This window comes from Triturus cristatus, chromosome 4_2, assembly GCF_964204655.1.
Source record: "Triturus cristatus chromosome 4_2, aTriCri1.1, whole genome shotgun sequence".
Classification (NCBI taxonomy): Eukaryota; Metazoa; Chordata; class Amphibia; order Caudata; family Salamandridae; genus Triturus; species Triturus cristatus.
In genome coordinates this window covers 322,293,772-322,317,081 of record NC_140586.1, presented here as the reverse complement: position 1 = coordinate 322,317,081, position 23,310 = coordinate 322,293,772, and the positions used below count along the sequence as shown (strand labels likewise).

General features: G+C 51.5%; 1 protein-coding gene across 8 annotated transcripts in view; it reads right to left on the bottom strand.

Moving 5' to 3' along the window:
* Window positions 1-23,310, bottom strand: part of TPR (translocated promoter region, nuclear basket protein) — a 645,150-nt gene that overhangs the window by 43,915 nt on the left and 577,925 nt on the right. For all 8 annotated transcript variants that reach the window (XM_085601673.1, XM_085601674.1, XM_085601677.1 and 5 more), the window contains exon 46: window positions 14,914-15,020. In XM_085601673.1, the coding sequence (XP_085457799.1) occupies window positions 14,914-15,020 (107 nt within the window). The remainder of the gene's footprint in view (window positions 1-14,913; window positions 15,021-23,310) is intronic.

Genomic DNA, 23,310 nt, shown 5'->3' with positions numbered 1-23,310 from the left:
TTTGCAGGGAAGCGGGAGCCAGTCTGGAGGAGCCAAACCAGCAGTGAAGATTTCTGGATGCGTCGTCACAGAGGCCACTAGCCAACGGGCAAGCAACCGGACAGACGCGGCAAGCAGGAAAATGCAGAAGGGCCCCACGCAGGACTCGTGGAGTGTGGGGGGCTGATCTTCGGTGCAGATGGTGCTTGGGGTTGGGGCTTCTCAATCCCCGGTGCACAACTTCGAGGGTGCCTCAGAAGCTGCGCTGGAAGATACTAGCCACTTTTCCCAGGTAGCCGGTCCCACGTCTCTCGTCGCCTCCACGGATCTCAGCTCGGCTGTGGATGTGGATCAGGGTCGGAGAAGTCTGGAAGTCAAGGCTCTGGTCGGGCTCTGCAGTCGGTCCCTCGTAGAACTTCAGCAAAGCAAAGGGTAGTCTCTTGATGGTGCCTGTTTGCACAGGGTAGCCACTCCTTGGCCACAAGGGAGATTCTTCAGTCTTCTTTCGTCGAATGTCGCAGGTCCAGAGTTTCTGTTCAAGTTGCAGGTTCAGGATAATCTAATCTCCTGGGGCCCAGCTACCACTCTTATCCAAATCTGGGGGGCTGGGTTACCTGCTAGGTCACGCCTTATGGGTGGGACCTGGGAGGGGGGTGGTTACACCCCCTTCCCTTTGTCCAGTTTCGCGCCAGGACTGGGGCTGGAGTGCCCCAGCACCGGTTTGAACTGGACTATGCATGGGACACCTTGTGTGCCCCAGGCATGTCTCATTCCTTTCAGCCCTCCCTGCCCCAATACACTAAAGTCTGTCTGGTGAGGTGCTAGCACCTCCCCAAGCAGGAAACCTATTGTCCAAGCCTCCCTTGCCGGGATCACTCCCAGCAGCAGGAGGTCAGACTTGTGTCTGTGGCAGCAGCATCCATTTTGTGATGCTGAGGCTTTGGTTAGAGTTAAACAGCAAAGTAGGATTTTAACATGTCTCTCCCTCTAGAAGGGGGGAATAATATCCTCATCACCTGAAATGGTATGGGGGTATTATTCCCTAGTGTTAGACACCTTACACGACATGTTTTGATAAAGCCAAACCATAGTTACCATAACCGTTTAAGATTATAAGGCACTTTAAGAGTATATGGTAGGCTATATCATAGAACAGCTATAAGGACATGGTTCCGAAAGCTGCAGACAGGCTCAGCTCATGCTAGAGCACCATCTCACATGTTACCAAGCACTCTGCCTCCAGGATTGTTAAGGCCTGCCATAGGAGTGGCTGATAGGTACACATGTGTCTATATGTAAGTTAGGTATAGGAATACTACACCTAAGCAAGGGGTGATTACACGACCTTGCCCCAGCTGAGTGATCAGCCAGTTGCGTCATAATGGAAGGCCAGGGGTGGCATAATGCATGCTGCAGCCCTGGTAGGCCTTGGGTACACCTATGTCCTGGATACCTAGGGTACACTGTACAGGGTCCAATAAGGTGATCATTACCAATTGGGAATGTACCTAGGGTACATGGAGTCCATTTTAAAGAGAGAGCAGACAGCCTGAGACCCTGAATGGCAGGATCTCAGGCCAACTAAGTCGAAAAACCAGCTAGACACTAGGCAAAAAGTTGGGGGCAACCATAGTCAGATATCCACATTCCTACAGTGGTCGCGCCTCAGGCTGTAGAGACACTTGCGGTGCGGGTCCGTCACCAACATCGTGCGGGGACAAGCCTTGCAAGAATTAAAATTGGGCATCCCTATGCACCAGGGGTCAAAGACTCAAAAGAACAGAGACAAAAGCACCCAAAAACTCAGTCAAAAATTGACTGGGGGTACCGCTCTCTCCAGCACTGCGCTGGCTGGCACGGAAAAAGAAAAAACTGACGTCAGCGCGCGAGGGCGGCGATTAAGTAGCTGCCGTGACATCACCCCGGCGATCATGATGCCTACGACGGATGTGGAGCCACACACCGCCACCTTCCGACGTGCAGGGGTACTGCTGACGAAAACTTTCCGGATCCAGTCGGACGCCTGGGGGTAATTCTAAGGTAAGGAATCTATCACTAACATGTCTCTTTCAGATGCTGCGCCCACTTGAACTTCAGGTCCCACTGCAGTGCCCGCATATGCCATCTGGCATGTGTTGCTAGCAGGATGCAGGAGGCCAAGAGGCCCAGCAGCCTCAGTCATTCTCACTGAAATCCAGGATAGAGGCTGAAACATTGGTATCATAGCCATTTGTCGAGATAGAAGACTGCCCCCTTGGACTATCAGAAGAACCCATTTGTCTGATGCGATATTCTACCAGTGGTGGAGGTGATGGCTGATCCCGTCACCAACCGGCCTCCCATGATCTTGAAGGGCTAGACTGGGAAGGGTTAGATTTTGCAGGGGGAGGAGTGGACTTACTCAACCTCTGCCCGCCTGACCCACGGGAGTCAAAAGGAGGCACACCCACAGCTGTGCAGAGGTTGCTGAACCTGTGCAGTTGTGTGGCTGGGATATTGCTGGCATGGCTGAAAGCCCCTTCCGTGGCCACGAATGGGGTGAAAATCAGACGGGTGGTTACTGGGATGCCCAAGGACTTGATCGTAGCCCGCAAGTCTATAAAGTGCTCCAGGGCCATGTCTGCCTGGTTTCCAAACAGACAGGTGCCATCAAAGGGCATGTCTATAAGGGAAGCCTGGACATCCACAGAAAAGCCAGAATATCTCAGCCCGACGTGCCGTAGAAAGCCCCCCAGCGATGACATTGCTCTGCCCAGCGAGTCGGCGGTGTCAAGCCCACAACGAATAGAGAACTTTGCTGCATCTCTCCCGTCTGATACCACTTGGGAGAGAATCGCCCAGGCCTCCTTCGGGACCTGTGGCAGCAGTTATGCAACCAGTTCCCACAAGGAGTGGGCATAAAGACCCAACAGGCATCCAGTGTTCACCGACCACAAAGCAAAGGTTAGAAGAAAACTTTTTTGTGCCCCAACTATCCAGCTTCTTGGATTCCCTATCCGAGGGTGCGGAAGGGAACACGCCTTGCGGGGTAGAGGCTCAGGCCACCCAGCTCTCAGGGGTAAGGTAGTTGATGAGGAACTTTGGGTCGCCTGGTGCAGGGCAATGGTGGAGGGCGATTGTTTTTTTCACAAGAGCCCCTGTGCTGGGCGTGGGCTAGGTTCCCAGAAGGACATCAGTCAAGGACTCATTAAAAAGAAGGAGGGGTTCAGAGGATGAGACACCCGGCTTCAGGACCTCTGTTAAGATGTTTGTCTTGACCTCCACCGAAGAAATCTGAAGGTCCTGGACCTCAGCTGCCCTTCTCACTGTCAGAGCACTGAAGATCCCTCTTCCGTAGTCATGGTAAGGGCAGAATCTGGAGAGGTATCCAGTCCATTGTCCTCACCCAATTCCTCATACCAGCCCATTTCGTGCTCCAGCGGGTCTTGTAAAGGGTCCAGCGACCCCTTCCAATCTTCATCCATTCCAAACCCCTCAAAATAAGGCTGAGGAACTGACCGGCGCGTATTGACACAGATTCTGGTGCCGACAGGACCCAAGGGTGCTGTCGGCACCAGAATCTGTGTCAATACGCGCCGATCCGGCTACTGGTCGTCTGGGATGAGAATGGCGCTGGTACCACGGGGGTGAGGGGAGAGGGCAATCTGCTCCGGAGGCTAGGCCACCCAAGTATGAGGCACATGGTGTCATAAGATTCTTTAGGCTGGGAAAGGGTCTTCCAACTCCTGGAAAGCACAGAGCCGACCCAAGCACAGGGTCTGCAGAAAGAGGCCTAGGGCGTTGATACTCCATCACGTCGGCCGATGGACGGGGCGAAGTTGAAGCATGCTTCGACTTCGTGTTTCTTATGCCTCTTACTGAACGACCTGATGATTCGAGTAGGGAGACGAGGACTCAGGACTTTCAGAGCGGTGCCCGGACCTTCCTCTCGACTGGGCGGGAACGAGACCTTTGGGGCGAACGGCGTGGAACCGACTGCCGGACAACAAGCAGCTTTAGAGACCGCCCCCTCAAAGCCTGGGTGCCAAGACCAGGCAATTGGAGCGCGACTTGAGTCCTGGTCGCACTCAAGGCACCAGAGACAAAGTGTGGATCGGTCAATGACATGGCGCGATGGCAGGAGTCGCACGGTTTGAATCCAGAAGTCTTCTTAGACTGCGGAAAAAGCTACACACTAAAACTTGTTGACAAAAAATTCAAAAAAGCCTGCCAAAAAGTGACAAAGGGCAACTATCTTCACGGATCTGCACTAGGTGGCACGGAGAGAAGAGAACTGACGTCAGTGCGCCAAGTTGGTGCCTATATAGGTGACGCGGACATCACTTCCCGTGCGGACGTCATGTAGTGGAGCCGACCTTCAGCAAGGGTATTGCTTGAGCAAAATTCTTCCGTATCCAGCCTGACGTCTGTGAAATTCTAAGGTAAGGAATCTGCGGCCAGATGTCTCTATTAGATCAAAACTGCAATAAAATTCCTGGTTATGGTGGGACTTTGGCGATGGCTTCATCACCATTTTCTAAAACCATTTTGTTATTTGTGTGTAAGGCTTCCAGATCCAGCATGGTGAGCAAAAAAACGATGGTTTTAGGCCCAGATCTCTGTACTGGGGTGAATGTATGACATTGTTCTGCATTCTGTCCATCAATTGTTGTTTTTGCATTCGTCACCCCGAGTGGGACGGGTATGCTCAGACGTGAGTCCCGTGCTCTCCATGCCACTGGAATCAAGCTATCCGGGCTGAAGAGGGGTGAAACCCCGAAACCGGTCCTAGGCTGCTTGTTTCCAGTCCAGGGAGGACCTGGCTTGGCATTTCGGGCTGGACTGTTCCCATGAGGCACAGGGTCCAGACTGATTTGCATATGGATGGGTTCAAACTGGAATGGCATGGTGAGCAAAAAAACGATGGATTTAGGCAAAAATCTCTGTACTGCGGTGAATGTATGACATTGTTCTGCAGTCTGTCCATCAATTGTTGTTTTTGCATTGGTCACCCCGAGTGGGACGGGTATGCTCAGACGCGAGTTCCGTGCTCTCCATGCCACTGGAATCCAGTTATCCTGGCTGAAGAGGGGTGAAACCCCGAAACCGGTCCTCGGATGCTTGTTTCCAGTCCAGGGAGGACCTGGTTTGGTAGTTCGGGCTGGAATTTTTCCCATGAGGCACAGGGTCAAGACTGATTTGCATATGGCTGGGTTCAAACTGGAATGGCATGGTGAGCAAAAAAACGATGGATTTAGGCCCAGATCTCTGTACTGGAGTGAATGTATGACATTGTTCTGCATTCTGTCCATCAATTGTTGTTTTTGCATATATCTAACTTTAGCCTCTGCCAAAGCTCTGGGGGCTGTGGACTCTGCACACACTACCTATTTGTGAACAGTATATGAAGAGCCACTTTCCTACAGGATAGTTTTGCTGTAGTCCAGGCTGCTGGTGATGAGTGTTTACATGACCGTTTGTTTAGTGTTCTGAGGCAACCATTTGATGATCTTTCACAGCATACATAGGATGTGGAAGCAGGATGGTAGCAAATTTAATAAACAAATCTGCGAGTAATTCACATGAGGCAGTTCTTTAACTCGAAATATCTTCTGCCACTGCTTCCCCTGCATTAACTCACCATATATATATATTTTTTTTAAATAAGAGAACATTTCTTACACACACACACACGACCATTAGAGTTTGAAAAGCCTGTGGAGCAATCTATTGCTTTTAGCACAACACTGTACCTCTAGACATGCCCAGTACTGCACAAAATCACAAGGAGTGATGCACTCTTGAATATAGAAGGATATATTTAATATTTTAGGAGAATAATAATTTGTGTATGCACTTTAGGGGAATCCAGTGCCATGTACTTGTACTGTCATCGGAGGAGGCCCAAATGCAGGAGCTAAAATGCAACGACCATTCTAATTTGTGGAGTTCCTCAATGTACCCATGCGAACACATCTAAGGACATAAGCCACAAACCTCTGGGACCAAACTGCACCTTTTATACAGGTTTACAATGATATACTGAAGGTGGTCACACACGCACAGTGCGGACACATTACCATCCAAGTGCCCCTTACCCTCAGCTGCGTCGCAGCAGCCACTTTGTAAAAGGCAGACATGGGAAGTAAACATTCGCAGTCCTTTAACTGTGTGGTTTACTGTGGATGAATCACCAGTTGCGAGGCTCACCCAAAGTAAAAAAAAAAGTAAAATACCTAGGCGGATTAAATGGGCATAAACTATTACAGAGAAGTATCCCTACTCTCCTTGAAGCATTCAAAGGCAGAGTCTGTCTTGACCCCGAAGAGGGGTGTACCATCGAACAGTTGTAGGACTTTAATCACACTGGTATTCATCTCCATGGAGTGAAGCTGGAGGCAAAGGACTTCAACAGCCCTACTCATGACCATAGCATGCAAAGCAGATTCTTCCATGGCTGGGCCGGGAGGAGATAAAAGAGCCTTCTCTGGGGGTATGTAGCCCAATAGCCTCCTGCAAGTCCTCATCTCAACTGTCCTCGGCATAACCCTGAGCCAATTCATCATCTTGGTCATAGAGTCAGTGGAAGTTCGGAGCAGCAGCTGGCGCGCCTTGGTTGGACTTGGGCAAGGCATCGGTCAAAGTAGGATCGCTGTCAGGGAGGACAATATGAAACACCTGAGGAGTGTAGGTCGGCATCATCATACCCATGCCCGACATGGGTTTGGACACCAAGAGTGGCATCAGAACTGGAACAGATGGCAGAACAGACTCAGAGGGACCATCTGGCAACCAAGGTCGAACCCACCAGCGGAAGTGGAAGACCTCTAGGCTACTGAAGGCGCACCAGAGGGAGTCAGTGGAGGACTGAAGAGCCCGAGAATAGCTGTGTGGAACTCTTCAATCTGGTGAGGTGTGGATAAAGGGCCTAAAAGCTCTGTTTGTGCCACACCCAGCTGCAGAATTGGCTCAGAAGTAGACTGTCTTCAAGAGTAGGAGCAAGATGGTTGGTGCAGCCCACACAATTTGTCTTGGGAGAGTAAATGGCGTGAAGGAGCAAAACTCTGCTTCGACTTCTTGTGTTTTTTATGCTTATTGGAGGACTTGGAGTGTGTCAAAGACTGGTCTCTAGAGCAGCTTCAACAACTCCAGGCGCATGACAGGAATTGAGCCCTGGACTTAAAGTGGGATTTGGAGTGGTACCGATGCTGTGTCTTTTTGTGCTTGGAGACAAGGTTTTGCCTTGCGTTTCCTAATGGCCTTCAGGGTTCAGCAAAGTGCAGTCTCACAGGATCTTGGGGCGTGACTCAACCCCAGATATCACAAGCATACCTGGTGAGGATCTGTCACAGACACACAAGTTACTTCTTGTGTAACGATATATCTGTAAGAGACATTAGTTAGTGATAGATTCCTTACCTTAGAATATTCCCCAGGCGTCAGTCTAGATCCGGAAAGTTTTCTGCTTAGCAGTACCCCTGCGCACCAGTAGGTGGTGTTGTGCGGCTCCGCGCCAGTCACTGGCGTCGTGCGCTCCGGGATGACGTCACGGAGGCTACATAGGCGCCACCCATGCGCACTGACGTCAGTTCTGTACACAACTTTCCGCGCCGAAACGCTGAGTCATGCGAGAAACTGACCTTTGGAGCATAAAACTAGGGCCCTAAAAGGGGATGACCTTAACCCTAGTAATCAGTTCGCAGAACGGGGAGAATGGGTGGGGCGGTAAGGAATCTATCAGTAACTAATGTCTCTTACAGATATATCGTTACACAAGTAGTAACTTGTGCATCTGAAAGAGACACGTTAGTGATATATTTCTTACCTTAAAATAGATACCCCAGCAATACCAACCCCGGTGGTGGGTCTGCGTACAAGATTACACCAGAAAGTCACGGAGCACAGAACGGCCAAAGAAGCAGTCTCTCCGGACCGGACTGTCAAGGCAGTAGTGCTTGGTAAACGTGTGCAGCGAGGCCCACGTAGCTGCCTGACAAATATCCTGCAAGGGGACGCCGCGTCCCAAGGCAGTAGAGGATGCATTTTCCCTGGTGAATGGGCAAGCAGTCCCACAGGAGGCTCCTTCTTGGCCAAGGAGTAACAGGTTTTGATGCACAGAACGACCCACCGGGAGATGGTCCGTTTGTGCACAGCCTGACCTTTTTTGGCTCCCACATAGCCAACAAAGAGCTGATCATCCGCCCGGAACTGCTGTGTACACTGCAGATAGAATGCGAGCGCACGTTTTGGGTCCAGACGGTGGAGCCGTTCCTCTTCCCTTGAAGGATAAGTTAAAAAGGTGGGCAAAGTGATGGTCTGCCCGATATGGAAGGGTGTGACAACCTTTGGCAAGCAAGAAGGACGTGTCCTCAGAACTACCTTGTCCGGATGAACAGAAAAGAAAGGTTTGGAAGAAAGAGCCTGGAGCTCGCTCACTCACTCTCCTGGCAGAGGTGATAGCTACCAGGAACGCCGTCTTGAGAGTAAGAAGACGTAAGGGACAGTTATGAAGGGGCTCAAAGGAAATGCACCGCAGAAAAGTCAAGACAAGATTCAAGTCCCACTGAGGCATTATGAAGGGCACAGGTGGGAACGTATGCATAATGCCATTAAGAAAACGGTTAACAACCGGGGACTTAAAAAGAGAAGGCTGATCTGGAAGCTGTAGAACGGCAGAGATGGCCGAAAGATAACCTTTAAGAGTGCCCAGAGCAGAGCCCTGCTGGACCAAGAGTGAAGGAACAGAAGAACCTCAAAGAGGGGCAGAAAGGGGATCCACAGTCTTAGCTGTGCACCATGCCACAAAGCTGTTCCACCTACAGGCGTACACTGTTTTAGTGGAGGGACGCCTGGCTGCCAGGATGACATCACAGACTTCGGGAGGAAGATCGAAAGGTGTCAACTGTCGCCGCTCGATCTCCAAGCATGGAGGTGGAGACTGGACAGGTTCGGGTGGAGGACCGCCCCCTGCTACTGTGACAGAAGATCCTCCCGAAGAGGCAGACGGAGCGGGGGATCGATGCTCATACGGAGTAGCTCGGGATACCATACTCTTGGAGCCCAGTCCGGAGCCACAAGAATAACTTTGGCCCGGTCGCGCCTGATCTTCTTCAGCACTCTGGGCAAAAGTGGTATCGGCGGAAAGGCGTACAACAGACCGCAGCTCCACTCGAGACGAAAATGGTCTCCGAGCAAGTGCAGCCTTGGAAATTCCAACGCCCAGAACTGATGACATTGCGCGTTCTCTTCGGTGGCGAATAGATCTAACCAAGGCTCTCCCCATCGCAGAAAGAGACCTTACGCCACGTCCAAGTTCAGACGCCACTCGTGATCCACCATGCACCGGCGGCTGAGTTCATCTGCCCTGGCGTTCAGAGAAGCTGCCAGGTGTTGAACCACCAAGGTAATGCCTTGATGTCCCAGCCACGTCCAGAGGTGCAGAGCCTCCTGACATTGTCCACGACCCCACCCCGCCCTGTTTGTTGCAATACCACATGGCGGTGGTGTTGTCCGTGAACACCTGCACCACACTTCCCCGGACAGAGGGAAGGAATGCCTACAGTGCAAGGCGGATCGCCCGCAGCTCCAGAAGGTTGATATGGAGACGGACTCTGCCGGAGACCAGAGGCTCCCATGTGGCCTCCCCAACCAAGGAGGGACACATCCGTCACTACTGTGTGCTCCGGTTGCGGAAGGGAGAGGGATCTGCCATTGACCCAATCGCGATTCGTGAGCCACCACTGCAATTGCCGTGCAGTGCCCTCCGAGATCTGGACATGTCGGACAGGTTGCCCTGATGCTGCGCCCACTGGAACTTCAGGTCCCACTGCAGAGCCCACATATGCCATCTGGCATGCGGTACCAGCAGGATGCAGGAGGCCATCAGGTCCAGAAGCCGGAGGGTCATCCTGACTGAAACCCGGGATAGAGGCTGAAAGAGCAGAACCATAGCCTGAATATCCCGGACTCCCTGTTCGGGAGGATAAACCTGAAACAGCGACAAATCCAGAACCGCACCGATGAAAAGGAGCTTCCGAGAGGGACTCAGGTGCGACTTCGGCACATTGATTGAGAACCCCAGCAGATGCAGGAGGTTGACCGTAGTCTGGAGGTGGGAGACGACTGCCTCGGGCGAACCCGCCTTCAACAGCCAGTCGTCAAGGTAGGAGAAGACTGACACCACTGACCTGCGCAGATGAGCTGCGACCACCACCATCACCTTCGTGAACACCCGAGGGGCGCCGGTAAGGCCGAAAGGGAGCACGGCAAACTGAAAATGCTCCTGGCCTACCGTGAACTGCAGGTAACGCCGGTGGGCCGGCAGGACAGGAATGTGAAAATAAGCGTCCTGCATGTACAATGCTACCATCCAGTCTCCAGGGTCCAGGGCAGACAGGACCAGAGCCATCTTGAACTTCTCCTTCCGCAGGAAGCGATTGACGTCCCGGAGGTCTAAGATGGAGCACAGGCCCCCCCCTTGTCCTTCTTGGGGACCAGAAAGTAGTGGGAATAGCAACCACTCCCTACTTCCTGATCGGGAACGTACTCGATGGCCCCCTTGGCCCGGAGGGTCATGACTTCCTGACGGAGAAGAGCCAAATGATCCCCTGACATGCGGTGGTACCGAGGTGGCATGGCTGGAGGGGAGGACAGAAAGGTGAGCAAGTAACCTTGGTAGATTATCTGCAGCACCCACTTGTCCGACGTAATCTCGCGCAAGTGGTGGAGGTGAACCCTGCCTCCCACTGGCGTGGGGTGCACCCTGAAGCTCGGATTAGGAAGGTTGAGGTGGAAGCAGCGGGGGTGGAAGTGGACTGCCCCGCACGCTGGTTACCAGACCCACCCCTGCGGAACCCATGTCCGCGGCATCGCTTAGGTTGGTTCTGCACAGGCTTGCTGGAAGAGCGCACCTGGGTACCCCTTGCCTGGCCAAGAAAGGAACAAAACCCCATCGTGGCAGGGTTTTTCGAGGAAAGACCCAAAGTCTTGGCCATGGCCCAAGTCTTTAAAGCGCTCCAGGGCATTGTCAGCCTTATCACCAAAGAGTCGGGAGCCATCGAAGGGCATGTCTATGAGCAAGCTCTGGACATCGGGTGAGAAGCCAGTGGAACGCAACCAGGCGTGGCGCTGCAACGCCACCGTCGTGGAAATCGCCCTGCCCAACAAATCAGCGGTGTCCAAACCACACTTGATGGCAAACTTCGGTGCATCCTTGCCCTCTGCAATTGCTTGGGAAAGGACAGCCTGGACCTCCTCAGAGCATTGAGGCAGAACCACCGCCACCGAATCACACACTGCGTGGGAGTAACGGCCCAATAAACAGGTGGTATTAACCGATCTCAACCCCAAACTGGCTCAGGAGAACAACCTCTTGCCATATTGGTCCAGCCTCTTAGAGTCCTTATCCGGCGGAGCCGAGGGAAAGGCACTCTGCGATGTCGAGGCCTGAATGACCAGGCTCTCAGGCATGGGGTGAGTGGTCAAGAAGGCGGGATCAACAGGCGCCAGGCGATGACGCATAGGGACGTTCTTATCCACCGGCACACCCGAGGCCGGCCGCAACCAAGTACCCAAGTGGACTTCGGTAAGTGCCTCATTGAAAGGGAGCAGCGGCTCCGACGACGTAGACGCCGTCTGTAGCACCTCCGTAAGGAGGTTGGTCTTAAGGGCCACCGTAGGGAGGTCGAGGTGGAGAGTCTCCGCGGCTCGACGCAGCACCATAGTGTAGGAAGCTCCCTCCTCCATAGTAGGCGGAGGCGAGGCAAACCCCGGGTCAGAAGACACATCAAGTTCTCCCGCATCTTGAAGGTCATCCACCCAATCCTGCTCGGAGTCACATTGCCACGCAAGGGGGTCCTCTGAGCCGTCACGGTCCTCATCCGGCTCCGAGGTAGAAGGAGCCGGTCGCGGCGGCAGGACCGGAGCCGGAGAGGGAGCCAGCGGCACCAGGAGCGGCGCCAGAAGCAGCGCCGGCCGGGGCCGAACCGGAGCCGCATCCCAATGAGGATCCCAGGTCGGAACGAAGTGGTCCGAGAACCGAGGCAGGGGCGGGATAAATGGCACCCAGTGCGGCGCCACAGGCGGCGCTGGGGCCGGAGCCAAGGGCAGCACCGGGGCCGGAGCCAAGGGCGTTGCACCTTGTGGTGCAAGGGCCGGAGCCGCAGGTGCTGGATCCAGTAGATCGGGGGCTGGCTGCCGGAGGCGGTGCCGCCGGGTCAACAGGATCTGGACACAGGGCCACGGGAGGCCTTAACAGGCGGATGAAGGCAGCAAGAAACTTTTGCCGCTGTTCGGGAGTCGCCGATGGACCCGGGTGTAGCGGGTAGGATGCGGGACTCCCATGCTCCAGAGGAGCCGCAGGGGCAGAGCCCCTGTCCCCCACATCCGCCTCCGGGGAGCGACGGGGGGACATCGGAGAGCAAACACGCTTCTTAGACTTCTTATGGCGTTGCTTACCGGAATCTGAAGGAGAAGACTTAGAGTCAGAGGAGCGATGGCTGCGGTCCCGCGAACGGCCCCTAGACCCTGAGTGGTGGTGAGAGGAGTGCTGGACCTCCAGCAACTTTCGGCGCCGCTCCCGTAATGCCTTCGGGGCCATGGCACAGCAGTCTCGACAATCCCGAGAGTCGTGGTCGTTCTCCAGGCAGACATCATGGGGGTCCGCCACCGACATATTACGGTGGCACGACCCGCAAGACAAAGCCGGGCATCCCTACGTGCACCAGGAGACAAGAGAAGGAGACAAAAAAGTCTCAAAAAAGTGGTCAAAAAATGACGAGGTACGTGCTCAATCTGGATATGCGTTTTCGGCCCGGAAAAAGAAAGAACTGACGTCAGCGCGCATAGGTGTCGCCTAAGTAGCCTCCGTGATGTCATCCCGGCGCGCACAACGCCAGTGACGGGCGCGGAGCCGCACGGCGCCACGTACTGGCGCGCAGGGGTACTGTTAAGCAGAAAACTTTCCGGATCCAGACTGACACCTGGGTAATATTCTAAGGTAAAGAATCTATCACTAACGTGTCTCTTTCAGATATATGTTTGCGACAGTTCTTACAGGGTTTAAAACCTGTCGCCTTAGGAGGTAACATCCCCTGCACACAAAAATTGAAGTAACGTTCTCAAAGAGCAGATTATCAGCTCTGGATCCACATCTGGGGCCACAAAAAGAAAGGAAATGCCACCAGTGTGCAGAAGTGGCACCTATATGAGCCCAGCACATCGCTTACTGAGCGGAACAGCGTCCGTGCGGAGCCACACAGTATCACCTTCTGGCATGCAGTGGTACACTGGAAAAGTTTCCGGATTCAGTCTGACACTTGGGCTATATTCATAAGGTGAGGAATCTGCAGCTAGAAGTCTCTATCAGAAGTACACATATCCAAGAGGTGTATTCTGCTTGTCGAGCGGGGGATTGGGTCTTCGGGGCTTGTCGAAAGAAACCCAGTAGCCCCCCCCCTCCTCCCTTGGGGACTATAACTCATATCTGTGTAAGAGGAATGAGTTACCTGGGTACTTAGTTGTTGTTAAAATGACTTCAGTCTCCTCTTTGGGTGTTATCTTTTCTACAGGAGCACTGGAAGCAGATTTATGGCAAAATTTGGCAACTGACATTTATTCGCAGTTTAGAAGGGTAAACTAAAGCATATGCGACTCCAGCTGAGTAGGCACTAGCCGGCTGCACTGCCATAGTTAAGCCTGTTTAGATGGACTGGTTCCTTAGTAACTGAGCTCTTTTTGTTCCCTGGACTCTTGATCGTTGTAGTTTAAAAAGGGCGCAATGATAGCCACGCTAGATCCCCAGGAGGATGTACCGGGCCTAGGGATTAATGCGTATGCTCCAGAGAAAAAAACTGGTATTAGGACTTCTCCAAATGGCAACCTCAGCATAATATCAATGTACATGTCTATTATGTCCATAGCGGTAGACCTGGGGAGGCCCAGGATGTGCACACTCTTGTCACAAGGGCACATCGGAGTCTGCATTTTGCTTTTATAACTACAAGAACTTTTTCCTTACTCAGCAGTTGTTCATTCTGCGCATCAGCATTGTCGTTCGAGTCAGAGAAACGGCACTCCAGCTGGTCAATCTGGTAGCTATGTTTATCTATTCTCTCTTTCATATGGTTCAATCTACTTGTAGGGGAGTACATTTTAGAGTAAATTGTGCTTAAACTGCAATTCGCAGCTGGACCTGCGCACCCTTCGGCAACCACGGCGCCAATGGCAGCCACTCTCACTTTGCCTAAGGGCCCGGCATATCTGAACCTGGGCATCTCCCAGTATGTGAGCCACATGGTCTCCGGGACTGGCTTGTACATGCTGAACAGTGAGAGTCTGCACTAGCTCAAACCTGGCTCAACCTACTTACACAGCCTCTGCCACCCAGTGCCACTCATCAACCCTTCTCTGGACCTTCTCAGACAGTCTCGCCCGCAGGGACATTGTGTCTAGTCGTCCCTGGCAGTCTCAGCATGCCCCTAGGCCATCACCTCACAGTCTCTTAGCAGCTCCAAATACGCCCAAAGGGCAACTCAGTACGTTCTCTGTTTGGCGCTTCGCAGTCTCTCAAATTTGCCTTGCCATGCCACGAGTTAATGCCAGCAGACTGCACCTCTTCTCATCCTGTCGATCACACCGTAGACCGGTTTGCAGTGATCTGGCGTAGTCTGTCTAGTGTCGACCCCTCTTAATCACGGTTTTCAAAAGTTGTAAATGGGATTGGGCGCTGGATTCAAGGATTTAGGTCAGATTAAAAACTCGGCCAACAGAGCCTTACTGAGCGTGGCTAGCTTGCAGCCTGACTGACACCTCCTTCGTATAGGATCTTAATTCGCTTACTCGATTCACTAATTCTATTACCTTTTATTAAATTAGAACCATCCACATCTCACATTAATCTGTCAACTTCAATAAATATGTAATGACTATAAAATTCATAAAGTAACAGGCAGTTACCTCCTTGTGATGCCAGCTGACCAAGATCGGAGTGGCTGGAGCTACTATGTGGCATATCTTCAGGCGGTCCGAACCGGAACCTAGGAACTCCAGCAACTTGTGGGGAACTACAATTAAATTTGCATATTAGCAGCTTGCATACATTACTGTTACAGCAGAAGCACACATTTTTAGTTAGGATTTTCAGAATTACTTTTGCAAGTGGTCATATATTTGTACAGAGAAAGCATTCTGCCTTGTAACCATGATGTCCTGAATGTACCTTTACACTGGTTTAGAAAATACACAGGGAGCATGTAATCTGGGACACAAGTGAATTCCTAGAGACCTTTTTAGTGAGGTATTGATGCAGTGAGAAAGGATGGACTGACAGATTTGTACAAAATTGAAAATGTTGAAACTATGGACTCTTATGCCCACCCCCTACCCTCAAAGTAGCCTGGCTCTTTTTTTCTTTAGCAGAGGAGAGGGATTATCATTTCAGTAGGTTTGAATGACCAAAGTATAGGTGTGATAGGTCAAACATTTAATGCGAGGAACCACTGCCATGGGAATTGAGCTTCAAATGGGGGTGGCAATACTAGACTTCATTTATGCAGCTTCCTAGACCAAGGTGTGTTTATTGGGTTTAGCAGGGAGTCACAGTTTGAAATTTAAAGTAAGAGTTACTTACCTTCGGTAACGATGTATCTGGTAGAGACGATTCTAGCCACAGATTCCTTCACGTAGAATTATCCCCAGGCATGCGACTGGATCCGGAAACTTTGCCACAGCATCCCTGCGCGCCGGGGTGACATCACGCGACTCCGCCCTGGCGTCGTCCGCGTACGTGACGTCAGCGAGGTCACATAAGCCTCGCCCCTGCGCACCCACGTCAGTTTTCTTCGGAGAACTTTTCCACACCACAATGCGGAACCACCAGATAAACTGTGGAAGCATGGGAACAGTGTGCGAAGAGCAGAAAAATTGGAAAGAAACGGTGACTAACACCACCAGGGTAATGCCAACACTGCAGAACCCAAGGGCAGGGAAAAAAGAAACAAGAACAAGCAGAAACCTGCGCAGTCACCCTGCCAGCACATATACAACCTCCCATCCCTGTGCCCCGGAGGCAAGAACAGGCGTAAAAGTCATGGCACACGTAGGAAGCCCACCCCCCCATCCTGAGCAAGGAATGGGACCAGTCCCAAGACAGACAGGGACAACAAACCTCCAAGCCACCCCAACCTAGAGGGCAAGGCCAGATGACCCTTTATCAGAGGATAGCAATGGAAGGAGGGGAGGGAGGACAGGGATAGACAGCAAACCCCCCAAAACCTGGAGTAGCCAGAGCAGCAGGGCACCAGAGCACCGGAGCCCCATCCTCCAAGGACCAAAGGAGGAATGAACCGCCCCCAGAGTCACCTGCAAGAACAAGATAGGCACTCACAGGAGACACAGCCCCCCACCGGGAGGCGAGTACCGAAGACCAACCCAAGGGTCCTCGCAGAATAGGGGAGAAAGAGAGAGCGGTAACGGAACCTGCGGCTAGAATCGTCTCTACCAGATACATCGTTACCGAAGGTAAGTAACTCGTACATCTGATAGAGACTACTAGCTGCAGATTCCTTCACGTAGAATAGAGACCCTAGCAATACCCCCTGGGAAGGAGGGTCTGCGAAAGGACCACACCAGCCAATGCAGAACAGAGGGCCCCACAGGGGACCAGAGCTGTGAACCAGGTAGAACCTCGACCCTGCCAGGGCAAGGGAACCCCCACAAGCAGAACCCCACCGACCCCAAGGGGATGTAGGAGGGAAAGAAGGCTGAAGAGGCCCGTACACTCACAGCAGAGGAACCAAGAGCAAAGACTGAGAGGCCGAAGCACCCCACTACCCTCACAAGGCAACACAGCTTCCGCCCAATGCCAAGACAGGAAAGCGGAAGAAGCAGCAGCCTAGAGGACCCAAGGAAACTAGGGAAAAGAAGGCAAACCCACTCCAGATGGAAAGCAGCCTGCCAGCCAGAACACTGCTGGCAGTCAAAGCCAGAAACAGGAAGAACAGCCAGAGGCCCCAGGAAGACAGAGTAGGCGACGCCTAGCTAAGGAGAACACAGGATCATCCCAGACCTCAGGACAGGAGCAGTGAGAGGAGGAGATGCCCGGGCCACCACTACGAGTGGCGCGCACACGACCTCAGGAAGCAAAAGCAACCTACCTAAACACCATGGGGAACAGGCACCCGAAGGCGACCAGAACCCTCTAGCAGAGCGCAAGCTATATGACAGCTACCACTACCCCACAGAGGAAAAAACAAAAGAGCCATGGGGAAAGAAACACCCCCGCTGAAGGCTTGACAAGCAGCCCAAACAAAGCAGAAGACCCAATCTTAGAGCCAAGTCTGCGCAACAACTCCTGCAGAACCACACACAATCAACACAAGGGCCGAAACTCGGGATAAAGGCTGAAAGATCGGAATCAGAGCCTGAATATCCTGAACCCGCTGTTCGGGAGGATAAACCCGAAACTGCACAGAGTTCAGAACCGCTCCGATGAAGAGGAGCTTCTGGGAGGGACTCCGATGTGACTTCGGCACGTAGATGGAGAACCCCAGCGAGTGCAGGAGGTCGGCCGTAGTCTGGAGGTGGGAGACGACTGCTTGGGGCGAACCCGCCTTCAACAACCAGTCGTCGAGATAGGGGAGGACTGGAACCCCTGATCTGCGCAGAGGAGCTGCGACCACCGCGATCACTTTCGTGAACACCCGAAGGGGAGCACAGTGAACTGAAAGTGCTCGTGGCCCACCGTGAACCGCAGGTAACGCCGGTGGGGCGGCAGACCGGAAATATGGAAATAAGCGTCCTGCAGGTCCAACGCTACCATCCAGTCTCCTACGCCCTGTGTAAACAAGCTTGCTTTTCATCTTCTGCTTCCTGCTTGGTAAACATCCTTGACACCTTGATCAGGTTATCTGGACAATGGTCTAACTGACCGAGCCTTGATCAAGTTGATTGAACAATGGTCTGAATGCTGAGCCTTGATCAGGTCATCAACCATAAACACTGTGTTGATCAGGTCATCAACTACAAACACCGCCTTGATCAGGTCATCAACTACAAACACCGCCTCGATCAGGTCATCAACTACAAACATCTCCTTGATCAGGTTATCAACTGCAAACACCGCCCTGATTGAACAATGGACTGAATGCCAAAAGAGTGGAGTAAAAATGTATATAAGGCTTGTTCGCTGTGGAGTAAAGCAGCAGCCTCCTGGGTTTTGTCTGACTAGCTTGGGACTCTGTTCCATAGCCAGGGCTACTGTAATAAAGGTGGTTCTCTCTGCAGACGAAGGTTTCCGGGTCCCCTTTATTATATAAGGAGGGTAAGAGTAGACTCGGGTGATTCCTGCACCTCCAAGTCCCCACTCCTCCTTGAGGTGGGCTTTTCTCGGTTCTACAGACCAGAGGGTGTGGGGCCGGATGCGGCTCCGGAGGAGTTGCGCGGGTGGTGCCACCCGAACCCTCGGATGAGTAGCGCGACCGGCGAGGGAAGTCGGAAGAACGATGTCGCTTCTTCGACTTCTTTTTGCTGTGCCTCGACTTACCTGAAGGCGAGGACTTGGAACCAGACGAGCGGTGATAACTGCGGCTCCGCGACCGGTCACTCGACTTCCTCCTCGACCGGGACCACGAGCGGCACGGAGCAGACTGCCGGATCTCGAGGAACTTGCGGGACTGCTCCCACCTAGCTTTCGACGTCAAGGCCCGGCAGTCTGGGCACGACTTGTGATCGTGGTCGGCCCCGAAACAGTAGAGACACGGGTGGTGGGGGTCGGTAACCGTCATCAGGCGGTGACAGTCATCACACGGCTTGAACCCAGGCATCCCTACTGGCACCAGGAATCAAAGTGGACTCGAAAGAATAGACCAAAATAGTCCAAAAAGTTAGTCAAAAAATTACTAAGGGTACGCTTCTTCCCGGGTCTGCGCTTGTTGGCGCAGAAAAAAGAAGAACTGACATCAGCGCGCGAGGGCGGCATCCAAGTACTCCAGCGACGTCATCCCGGCGATCGCGGAGCCGCAGACTATGCCTACCGACGCGCAGGGGTACTGCTGACGAAAAATCTTTCCGGATCCAGTCTGACGCCTGGGGATATTCGAAGGTAAGGAATCTAACTAACGTGTTTCTTTCAGATAAGATGATTAAGGAATTAGAAGCCAGCATTTACAAAGGACAACGACACAAGCCAATGAAAAATATGGGCAGAGTGGGTAGAACTTCAAATCCCTAACTGAATACAGCATGCCTCGCAGAGCAGCGCACGTGTGGCTAGGCTCTACCTACAAAAGCAAGAGTTATGAAGAAGTGAAGGGGCAAGAGATACCTTGACCTGGCTAGGGGTAGATTTATTAGGGTATAGGCAGCGGAATATCTACTAGTGTGTGGGTATTGGTAGGGTTACTGGTGTGGAAGCAGGGCTTGCGGTACAAGGGCATATGAAGGGTTGGAGGTACTAAAGTTGAGGCATGTTAAGAGGCACTGGTGCCTAGGTACGGGTAATGATAGGAGGGTGCAGGCAAGGGTAGATGTTCTAGTTTACAGGAGGGTAGAGGTATGTGTGCAAGGTAGAGGTACTGGGGTATAGATGGAGTAGAGGTACTGCTGCGATATAGTATGAGGGAATAGTTTGGGGTACTAGAATCTAAATAGGGTAGCAGATGTGATCAACATATGGGAAAGATAAAAGGGAGGAACCTGTGAGTACTGGAAGAGGAGAGAAGAGAGAAAGGGGGAGAAGGAGGAGTAGGGCTTCCTCCCTCACAAACAAGGGAGGAAAGGTCAAGAAAGGAACCTGTGGTAATGCTCTACAAAAGGGAAACAAGAAATCTATTTGATCTTGGAAACAGACTGCAGAGAACTTTTTCAACACGCAGAGCATCCATCAAGATGGAGTTCATGTCCAGAAATGACATTCATTTGAAGAAACTATTTAGTGGAGAAAATGTTTCCATAAAGGTTTTAAAGTCTGTTTTTTTATCCAGAATTAAATACACCGATGGAGGCTTGGAAAAGGCAAGTCACTCCTGAGATGTTTTATGAAGCCCCATAGGTTTAGGTGTTGTAGGAATTGGCAAGGGCTGAGCTAATATTTAAAGGAAAGTAGTTTGACTGGTTGATGGAGGAGGTGAGCCACTCATGAGATTTTATGTGAACCACCGTGGGTCTGATTGTTGGGAGAACAGGCAGGTACTGAGTTGTACTTTGAAGGATGGAAGTTTGGAAGGTTGGTGGAGGGGGTGAGACACTCATGAGAAGTTTCCTAAAGCCTCAAAGGTTTGGGTGTTGGGAGGTCCAGGCATCTTCCAAGTTGTTTTCTGAGGATGGTAGTTCTTGGCCCTGTGGAGTTCGGTGAAAGGGGAGTGATTTTCCTAGGCCTAGTTTGCTGGTGTTGCTGTTGGCATGAGACATGAGTTGAGTTCCAGAGGTCAGCAGGTTGAATTGTTTGCAAATCCCACCTCCAGAGGATTAAGATATTTCCATGCTTCAGTTACTGAGTTTGTAAATTTGAAAACAAAGTTTGCCAAAGGAAGGGAAGATTTGGGTATCAGATGAACTCACTTTCTGTGAGTCGTCAAAAGTGTTCTTCCCAGCAAGACCAGTGCTTCAGAAAGGAACTCGATAAGTGATCTATTGTCGACCTTATGGAATTGCGAGAAGGTACAGACAACGGGTGTGCGGGGGAGGGGGAAGAAGGCATGGGCAACAGAAGTCTGGGCGAGAGGGGGCAAGAAGGCACGAAAAAAAAGAAGTGCTCTAAATAACACATCCCACAGTGTAACACTCAAAGTAAAGGGGGCAATAGCCATGGGAGGGTACAAATGACGACATGGCATAATAAGGCGGGACTAACCAGCCTCATAATCAAATCAGAAGAATTTACGAAGCTAATGAAAAATATGGGCGGATAGTGAGGGCAGCTTGTCTCCCACACTCTACTACTGCATACCTGGCAGAGCGATCAGCGCATGCGAGCTGCTGCTAAAGCTTGACCTAAAAAGGAACCAACCTACTCCCACACCATCCTCTAAACAAATGTCAGACAACCAATGTGATGGACTATCAAATGTTTTTGAATAACTAGAAAGGCAGATATTTCAGACAACATAGTGGAACTACCGAAATAGTTTAAAAACAATTAGGTCAGGTCATGATGGCTGCGTTAAGCACTAATGGCCCTAGGAGCAAAGTAATTTTGAGATCGCAAACCCTGTGATCCACAAACTCACTAGGTTTGAGAGCACGAAATAGATTTTTTTCTAATCACTTGTGAGTAGGAAAAACCTGACTCGCAAAATGGATTTTTCGATCCACTATTGAGATTGACAATAGGTTTGTATCATTGGATTGTGTCCACATTTTTGATCGCCAACAATTGATAACTTACTGATACCTCAAAGGAGGTGGTAACTGAGAGTAAAGAGGCGTTTTGGAGGTTCCCCCCCAGTTTTGGCCCTCATTTTGACTAGGCACTGGTGTAATGGCTCTGAAATGCCCTGAGCCCTGCAAATCAACATTCAGTGCATGTGCTCTGACCCGTAAAAAGGTACATAGTTTTTTGTCTTACACCCAATTGGCACAGACTTACTTACATTTAAGTCCATAGTATACAATACTAGGGGTACCCAGGGCCTGCAAGTTAGTGTGTCCCCTCGGGCCGGCAGCACTTGTTGTGCCACACTGAGTAGGATAAAGTAAAACATGGCTCCCAGTCTGCAATTGGAGACTGGAAGGGCGGTTTAACACTGCTAAACCGAATTTGCTATTTCAAGCAATGGAAAAGCCTAAAATCCTTTTCTAAAGTGTGTAGCTGACCCCTTCAACAGGCCTATCCAGTCCTAAAGGCAGAGTGCAGCATAATAGTAAAGCAGAACATGTGTGTAACATGTTCTAACTGCAAAATTTGCAACTGTCATTTTTACGAGTGCGGTTGGTAGCCCCATTGGCAAGTAAGGAGTTACACACCGACAACCTAGCTGTGCTAACTTCTGAATGGGGTTACCAAAGTTGCTACTTTAAGGTATTAAACAACTTGTTACATTAAACCAGACTTGATGCCCAAGTCAAAATTAATGTAACTTGTTGCCACATGCAACTTTTAGAAAGTTGCTCACAGTTGACTAAGTCTTTCAGTGGCCATCTGCAGAGGTTCCAGGAGACAAATTTCTGCCCTCCTGGAGAGTAGTGCAAACTCCTCCCAGGAAAGGCAACAATACAGGTCTGCCACTGGTGTTACCTTCTCCTGGCAAGAAGCCATGGGGCATTGACTTAAAAGGTATTCTTTAAAGGTTAAGCAGACTTTGAAGGACACGTAGCAAGCACACGTGGGAGGGGCTGCCCTATTAGACAGGCTGACAGAGAGGACAGAGTGGGAAACCAGTTGTGAAACCGGATTTTCCGGGTTCCTGTGGGCGTATAGTCACACCCCTAGGGTGGCTATCAAGCTTCCGAAAACGAAAGGTTCTGCCCTCTTCAGGGTGGGCAGACTAGAGTACTTAGGGATAGCAAGATGCCACATTTCCAGACACCGGAAATTGTCATCAGGCGGGTAGGAACTTGGTAGCACTTGGCTAGTGACGCCAACCTCCCCTAGGGGCACTTTCTGTCCATAAAAGGGCACCCCTGGCACCCAGAACTCAGATCTCATCGGACTGGAGAGGACCAAAGGAGGACTGCCTGGCTGTACAAAGGTCCTAGCAAAGAGGCAGCACCGACGTTGGATTGCACCAGCTGCACCTTGGGCTAGCAAAGAAAAAGGACTGTGCCTTGTGTGTTCTATTCATAGAGAAGTCGACTCCTTAGCCTAGTCAGAAGCAAGAGACTCCAAAGGCCAGTTGGCAGACCTACTGTTGCAACACAGGGCCAAAAAAGCTGAAGTAGCCTGTCTGGCGATTTGGCAACTGAAGTATCCAGATCACTGCTACTCACCCCCATGCAGACTACAGGACCAAGACCCGATGCTCCAAAGTTGCTTTGGAGTCTGCTAGATCTGGGAGAGTGCAGCTCGGGCACCCAGAAGGCCAGTTAAAGGCAAAAGAAAAAAACATTGTACTGGGCGACTGGACTTCTGCCAAGCTCTAGAGGACTGAGGGACATCGACCCCCCTGTGGCCAAGGCCGTCTCATCAAGCCTGTGAACCGAGTAGCCGCTCCATGAAGACCGGTGACCACAGAGCATTTTCAGCATTCTGTTATGTGATTTAAATTTTTTACACACGTGGATCACCCTGGGAAGGGTATCACGGCACGAGTACCAAGATAACAGGCGGAGCAAACTACTTTTAAAATAGGTTTGTCTGGAGAGATTTTCTGAGTTGGAGGTGGTCCTCGCAGATTCGCATTTTAGGAGGCAACTTAT